This window comes from Paramormyrops kingsleyae, chromosome 19 (genome assembly GCF_048594095.1).
Source record: "Paramormyrops kingsleyae isolate MSU_618 chromosome 19, PKINGS_0.4, whole genome shotgun sequence".
NCBI classification, from domain to species: domain Eukaryota; kingdom Metazoa; phylum Chordata; class Actinopteri; order Osteoglossiformes; family Mormyridae; genus Paramormyrops; species Paramormyrops kingsleyae.
Genome location: NC_132815.1, coordinates 14606827 through 14614548, shown reverse-complemented (window position 1 = coordinate 14614548; position 7722 = coordinate 14606827). Strand labels below are relative to the sequence as shown.

General features: G+C 48.3%; 2 protein-coding genes across 2 annotated transcripts; one reads left to right on the top strand and one right to left on the bottom strand.

Annotated features, from left to right (window-relative positions):
* Window positions 1-202: 202 nt before the first annotated feature.
* On the top strand, window positions 203-4011 carry mrps18a (mitochondrial ribosomal protein S18A). Its single transcript, XM_023826581.2, has 6 exons — window positions 203-372; window positions 890-921; window positions 1223-1327; window positions 2497-2620; window positions 2760-2829; window positions 3805-4011. Exons 1-6 carry the CDS (start codon window positions 234-236, stop codon window positions 3947-3949), a joined length of 615 nt encoding a protein of 204 aa, XP_023682349.1. The 5' UTR covers window positions 203-233; the 3' UTR covers window positions 3950-4011.
* A 53-nt stretch (window positions 4012-4064) lies between these two features.
* On the bottom strand, window positions 4065-7628 carry rsph9 (radial spoke head component 9). Its single transcript, XM_023826580.2, has 5 exons — window positions 7181-7628; window positions 6903-7062; window positions 6391-6520; window positions 6161-6307; window positions 4065-4299 (listed from the first exon to the last, which is right to left on the bottom strand). The coding sequence occupies exons 1-5, from the start codon at window positions 7405-7407 to the stop codon at window positions 4139-4141; spliced, it is 825 nt and encodes a 274-aa protein (XP_023682348.1). The 5' UTR covers window positions 7408-7628; the 3' UTR covers window positions 4065-4138.
* Window positions 7629-7722: the final 94 nt, after the last annotated feature.

Here is a 7722-nt window from a genome sequence, read left to right as displayed (position 1 = left end):
AAAAAATTATGGCCTAATTGTATGTAATAAATTATTAAATTATATGCCTCACATCTATAAAAGAACTGAACACTCGTTCAAATTTGTGACCGTTTTGTGTTTTTTCATTCCTTAACACTAGAGGGCGATAATTAATCTAAATTATCCCAATGTTACACTTAGGTTTAAAAAGGAAGAAGAAGAAAAAAGAAGCTGAGGGCGGGGGGAGGCGCAGAGGAAAGGTCAGTATCAAGATGGCTGCCCGCTGTGTGTGGAGTACTGTGTCTGGCGTGTGGTGCCTAGCCAGCTCTTTAAGCAGAGGCGTTTTCCAGAAAATAAATAAGGTTCCACTCATTTGTGCTGGGAGTGTTCAGTGTCGGGGCATCCGCCAAGGTAAGTCTTGCGGTTATTTTTGCCGGCTGTTACCTTGAGTGAAGTACATCATTAGCCGCCTGTCATCATCAGCATGGAACATCGTTAGTTCTCTGTTATCATAAGCATGGAACATCGTCATCCTAGTGTTAGCCGGCTGTGAGCGTTAGCCTGGTGCATCGTTGGCAGGCTGTTAGCCGACTGTTAGCTTGAACGTGGTATTTCTTTAGCTAGCCGGTTGTTAGCATTAGCGTGGCATACCGTTGTCCTGCTGTTATCATGAGCGTGGTTTTGCTTAGTCGACTGTTAGTGTCTAGCCACATAGTCCGAGGGAGACGGCGAGGCGCTGTCTTCGAGCTGCTCGGTACCCGTTAATTTCTTCCAGAGCGCTTGTGTCCACAGGAAGTCCGTCCAAGTGGTTACGGTAGGGGGAGCCGCGGGCCCATTCCGTGGTGATGCCTGAAATGGGCAGAAACCCTATTTCAGCTGTGTAATTTTATATAATGTGTCACAACGATGTGTCCTTTTTTGTTTCTAGTGGTGGAGAAAACAGATGGCAAAACCACAACTGTAAGTATACATTAGATCCTGTAAAAGTCTGAAGTCCTTTATCCTCACAGTACATCTTTAAGTTATTGTTTATGACATTATATTGGTACTGTACTGTTCTGTATGTGGAGGCCAGACCTGCAGCAAACAGGTGTCAGTGTTCTGGATTTCTGATGCTGCTTCCTCACCACACAGACCTTCTGCCTCAGTGTGAAAGTGGAATTGTTGGTGTAGGGCCACCTTATTCCCCCCACAGTGAATTTTTCTCTTGAGAAGTGTGGCATGTCCCTGTGTAACATTACCCAATGACTTTGCTGGGCAGATTGAGGGAATTTCTGTTGGAGCTTCACAGTGGCCACAGCCCCCGAACCCAGAAGGACGATGCCCCATCTGCCGGTGGAATCTGAAGCACAAGTACAGCTATGAAGTGAGTACGGTGCGTCCTGTACAGGAGCTGCCCAGTGCCAGTCACACACTGTACAGTGCCGTCTCCCTAAAAGCACGCTTTCTTCCTGAAGCTTGAACAGTTAACTAGGGGCTTTCTCTGCAGTGATGCTTTATCACTGTGCCTCCAAAAAGCTTCAGGGGAAAACTGCATTCTCTCTCCCATCACTGAAAGGAGAGAGACCCTTTTCTTCCCCAGTGGGTTTGGCCTCCCTGAGGGACACTTCACTGAGCCCTGCCTGCATGATCTGTGGAACCAGCCTCACAGCAGTCACGCTGCATTTTATTGAATAGTGAATCTGTGATGGCACTTGACGCCTGTTGGTTCTGATTGGCTCACATAATGGAGAGGTCGGCCTCCTCTCCTTCCCGATCGCCTCCCATCTCCCCCTCGGCTCCTCCTCCTGTCATTCCCAATGGCCTCTGACTCCCCCTGCTCTCCTTCTTGCCCCCCTCAGCTCCCCCTCTCTTTCCTATCCCCCCTCCCCAAAGCTCCCAGTGTCTTTCCCAGTCCCCCTTGCCCCCCCTCTCCTTTTATCCCCCCCCCCCTCCCCCCCACAACTCACTCTACTCTCCTCCCCAGCTCCCCCTCCCGTCCTTCTTGGTGTCCCTTAACCCCCACCTCTCCATCCGGGTCCCCTAGATCCCCCTCTTTCTCCTTCCTGCCTCCCCCCCAACTCCGGGGGCTGCCATGCTTTTGGCTCAGATGCTAGAGCCGTGGGTGGAGTGCAGCAGTTCAATCCCCAAAGAGACATAAAATGCTGAGAAGCTGGTTTTGTTCCCGCAGCCTAATGCCAAACAGACAGATTTGGCTCGCTGGTGTTGGGATCTGCTCCTCAGGCTGCCTCCCTGCACTGCCAGGCTGCTGGGGAAACTCCACCAAAAGCATTTTATAAATCCATACATATGCACGCACTTACACAGCTGCTTGCTTGCGTGAAACTGTGTCCAAGGGTGTGACTAGAGCCTGTTTGTGTGCATTTAATTTGATTTTTTTCTCCATATAAAGATCAGTGCAAACTGCGTGTTAACCAGCCAGAATCATAACAAGAGCATAACGGAGCTAATTGGCTCCTTTTTTCAGCCAGACACTCTGTGTTTAATTATTCTGAGACGACCGTGTTTCCTCTTGTTTGTGTGGCGTAATGTCAGGACGTGCTGCTGCTCGGCCAGTTCATCCGCTCGGACGGGGGGATGCTGCCGCGCCGGGTTACGGGTCTCTGTACCGAGGAACATAACAAGATCGCCATCTGCGTGAAGATGGCGCACAGAGCAGGTCAGAATCGGGACCAGAATCCTTTCATTCACCAGGTCAAAATGCACTAGGAATTTGTTTTGCCGCAGGTGGTGGCCTGAGTGTATAATTTAGACATACAGTCAAGAGCAATAAGTAGAATGTCTGTCTTTTGCTTCAGGCCTCCTTCCGGATCACAGACCAGTATTGCCAGAAGGCCATGTGCCAAAACCCAAACCCCAGCTGAACAGGTGAGTCTTGCTGTGACGCTGTAACTCCCATAAGGTAAACCCTGCCCTGTCTGTTACCCCAGATACCTTGGCCAACAGCTGTTAGTGAAGCTTTAATCTCATGACTAATCAGGATCAGAAAGATTTTTATTGGCCAAGTCTGCTGTACATACAATTAATTTCTTGGTGGGTGAGCTCTGGGGCAACATAAGCAGGACAATTTCAAGACCGTTTACAAGTATGTACACATGAAAATCTGTGCATTTTTAACACAGAACTGTCTGCCTAGAGTAAGAAGCAGCATGGGTGAAATAAGCAGTGACAGCAGTGATGTTCCAAGCCGACATTAAAGATCTGGGCCGATCCAGGCATTTTTCAGTTAATCGGTATCAGCTACCACAGCCCGATCCAAAGCCTGATCTATTTAATTTCCTGCATCTGCCTAATTTACGCGAGTTGTGCAGATTGTAAGGCTCTGTCAGAAGCTGCAGTAAGTCTGAGGCGTGTGTCTCGAAACTACAAACTATGGAGATGTCGGCCGTGTGGAAATTCTTTTAAACTGGAAACTCAAAGTAGCCCAGCTGCTACCTGCAATGTTTACAAAGCCATCCTTATGAGAGGAGGCTGCAACGGGGTGTTATTTAATACAACAAATCTAATGAGGCACTTCCAGGAACATCATAGGGTTGAATACGGTGAAATCATGTGGCTTAGAGGAGGAATCCACCAACACATACTGTGTGTGTGTGTGTGTGTGTGTGTGTGTGTGTGTGGAAATATTTATTAAAAGATCAGATCATGACTTGTAATCGGCAGATATAAATAGTAAATGAATCTGATTGTACCAAGAAAGTGGATTGGGACATCCCTAATAAACAGTAAATGTAAATAAATAGGGGTGATGCTAGGAAAACTTGTAGGGCCCCATCTGGTTAAATGCCTAATGTAGTCCCAGTGACCTGCAACTGTTGTTCACTAACCTTCCGTCGGCTGCAGGTACCTGACCCGCTGGTCTGTACGCTCTGTGAAGCCCATCCTCAGGAAAGGACTGAAGTGGTGCAAAGTCCGCATGCCGGTGGGCGACCCCTGCCTCAAGAATAACGTCCACTACAGCCTCAAGCCTGTCTACATGAAGCACTGAGCGGCCCTGCTAGGAAAGGCCACATGCACATTCGTCTGTAAATAAAATGAGTCTGACCAGGGGTCCTGTTTCTGTGTGCTGTTGCGTTCACAGCCAAGAAATCAACGAGCCAAAGTCGCTTTTCCCTCTATACTTTATTAAAAATGGCATTCGGTGAAGCTTGGTTCACGTCTGATGCCTCCTGGGATCTCACAGCATGAAGGGCAGGTCAATGTTCTTGAGACCATCACCCATGTAGATGTATCCGTGTTGTGGAGTCGTGGGCACGTGGAAGAAGGTCAAGCCCAGCCAAAACAGACTGCGCAGCACCACAACACTGCTGCCTTTCTCAAGTTGCAAGCTCCAGGACCCTGTTAGGAACAGGCCCCCAAGCGGGATGTTAGACTAGGTCTTGCGTAATAGGAGTTCAACACTCCAATACTTAGGAATGGGGTTGACTTTGGAGGCTAGTTAGAATGCCTGTATCCTAAGTGTGCTTAGGCATCATGTGGCTACGTAGGGAGCGTAGCACCGTTGGAACGAGCACTCTCACTGCACGCTGTGGGAGTTTTCTGCGGGCGCTGGGTGGCTCGTAGATTTAATGCTGTAAGAAATTTGAATCACCCCCCCCCCCCGCCCCTTGTGGAAAGTTCAACTATATAACAGGCCAATGCTCTGACTGAGCTTGGAGCCAAATCTGAACGTTGGCCTCTCAACCCAGAGAAGTGGAAGACTAATGAGCCTTTACTGGAAAAGAGGAGGGAGCTTTAAATAAACATGCTCCATGTACTTTTTTCCCCTAAGAATCCAATTTTTTTTTTTTTTTTTGATGGATTTCTACCACAATGCGCGTGTGCACATGTTCTCACACACCAACAGTTTGTGAAATCTATTACACAATATATGAAACCCAGTGGGTTTTCTATAAAGCACAAGCGCTAAAGGCTGCCAAGTCTCATGTGCTCGACTTCTGTCTGGGGGAGTTTTTTACAGCAGCAGGTGGACCTGTGGTTAAGACTAGACGTTGCTGAACGGCCATGTGTTCTGGTCCCTAGAAGGCTTATATTATTCATATATTACTGGACATGGAACCCATTAGTGAAATTTCCATTTCAGTTAAACTGCCCAGCACATACACACAGTGGGTAACAATACGTTCTAACACCTCGGGTTGTAGGTTTGATTCCTGCCGTGGTTCTGTGCACGTAGCCGCTACTCCTACTACTTTCAGATTGTCTTTAACTGGACTAAAATTCCACTTAAAGTCAGTACAGCTGGCCAGCAGGTGAGCCCCGAAGTAAACTTTGCATTTAAGTGTTATAAGAGCTCCATCAGTCAAAACAATGACCACGTGCTGAAGCCTTAGATGCTGATATCATCAACACATGGCAAGGTCATGGAGGTACACCATGGTTACAGGCCCTTCACACTATTACCATATAAAGCCAGACACCAAAAACCTTGTGAGGTCAGGGTCAGATCGTCCCAGGAGAAATTAAGAGTTAAGGGGCTTGCTCAGGACCCCAGAGATGGAATCACTCTGCTGGCCCTGGGGTTTGAACCGGTGACAAATTCGGTGGAAATGCTACCACAATGGATTGTGGGGTTTCCTCTGGGTACTTTGGTTTCCCCCCGCAGTCACAAAATTCCCTAAGGCTAATTGGAGTTGCCAAATTGCTCATAGTTGTGCATGAGTCGCGCAATAGGTTGGTGCCCCATCCTGGGTTGTCTCCTGCCTGCAGGCTCCAGACCCCCATGACCATGAGTAGGACAGGCAGTTACAGAAAATAGATGGATAAAGCCAGTTAACCTAACTGTACTGGGGTACTTCAACTCTGGGTCGACTGCTGTTTTGAAATGCATCAGTCGCTAACTGCTTCATCTGTGCAGCACTACGTCACATCACTCCTCATATCAGATGAGGTCAGACAGAAGAATACAGGAAAACACAGAACTGACAAACATTGTGCTGGATGTCTGGAACTGCTAAAATGTCTCAGTGTGTAACAGTCTGGATGGTGCCCCCTTAAAAGCCTCCCTGCCTGTGGTAAATCCCTAAGCATACATTTGAAATGAGTTTAATTGTGCCTTGAGCCGTATGTGCAATGCACTGATTTTCATTACAGTTCTCAGATACTGCGGGGTTTCACTTCCTGTCATTTTGAACCATTAAAATTGATTTATTGCTGAATTTACTCAAACGTGCAGAAAAGTATAGGTTGTTCTATTTACCTTTTGGTATGTCTTCAGTTAAGGAGTCCAGATAATCGAGAGAGGGGTCCAGACGGGTCATATCTAGAAGGCGGGTCTTCTTCACGGCCTGCGGCTCAGTGAAGTGATAGTAATTGCTTAGCTTTATAGCCTCCGACCAAGACAGACCTGCCCCAGGAGTGCAAAGGCATGGTGGAGTTAGACCCTGAGAGCCGCAGACCTCCGAGTGTGGGTCTGCGTGCAAGGCTCACCTTCAAAGCTGCGATTGGTCTGAACGGCCCCGTCGGGAGTCCTCGTGAAGGCCCCCCGTGGAACCACAGAGGCCTCCCGGTCGATGGTGAGTACCACGGCCGCCACCCTCTGCTCTTCATTCACCTTTACCTGCAACGACCGGCATGACAATCAGAATCAGGTTAACTGGCCACGTGTGCTCACACACGCAGGAAATTCGTATCCAGGTGTCGATGACTCTCAGGCATACAGGAGATACATACAGTTAGCACAAGACAGTGGTCATATACAGCCCGGTTAATATATTCAACATTCATGTATGGTTTGTAAGTGTATAAAAAACTGCAAGACTGTTGTGCAAGGAATGTTAGAATAAATACATAATGTACAATACATTATAATAAGTACAGAGAGTAATTTACTCCAATGAGGTACTGTAGGATAATAGGGGGCAGGGGGTAAGAGTTAAATCAGACCATAATCTGCATTCACATAAATGCCTTAAAAACCACAGAAAGAAACGGTGCCGTACCTTTGAATCCGCAGTGATTTCCATCTCTCCCTGCTGGCGCGTCTCCATGTGCTCGTACTCAAACGAGGGGTCACCTGTGAAGCGCCCGTTCAGCGTCGACGCGTACGCCAGCAGGGGCGCTGTGACCGGGGGTAGCAAGTGCCACTCTGTGCAGTTAAGGCTGGCAGGGGAAGAACACGGGAGAAGCTGCCTTAGCGGAGCCACAAGGATACAGCCCGTGTCTCTTGAAATGTAGCGCTGCAGCCGCACGGTAAATTCTTTGGTGTCGTTGTTCTTACCTGTAGAGTATTTTCTTGGCTTTCATTTCATCTGCTGCCACCCCCTGTGCTATAAAATAATCATTCTTCAGCCCTAAAATTTTCCCCCAAAAGAGAACACGGCTGAACTTATAGTTTACTTTTATGACCAGCAAGGATGTCTGCAAGGCAGCCCTCTGTTCACAGGTCAAAGTCAAGCCGCCACCCGCCGTAAGGTCCAGGGCATAGTTTAAGCAGGCGGAATCCATTTTCTTTCAGGCGTCACATATAAAACGGGTTTGTAGACATCACCTGCAACGGGGACGCGGCTGTCCCTATCTTACCGTAACGTCCGCGTCGCTAGGTGAGCGGTTACTAAGGTAAACATACACCACGGTGATGTGTTGCCATGGCTGCCGCAGTACGGAAGCCTGGTGGCCGGATCGCCTGTACCTCTGCCAGCTGCGCCTTCTCACCGAGATGGCGTTTGTATTAATGGCACTTGATTGCTTGGCTTGTGGCTGGCAGGGTTGTTTTTATTTTGCCGTCTCACAGCAGTAGGGCGTGGTGTGAAACCATGACCG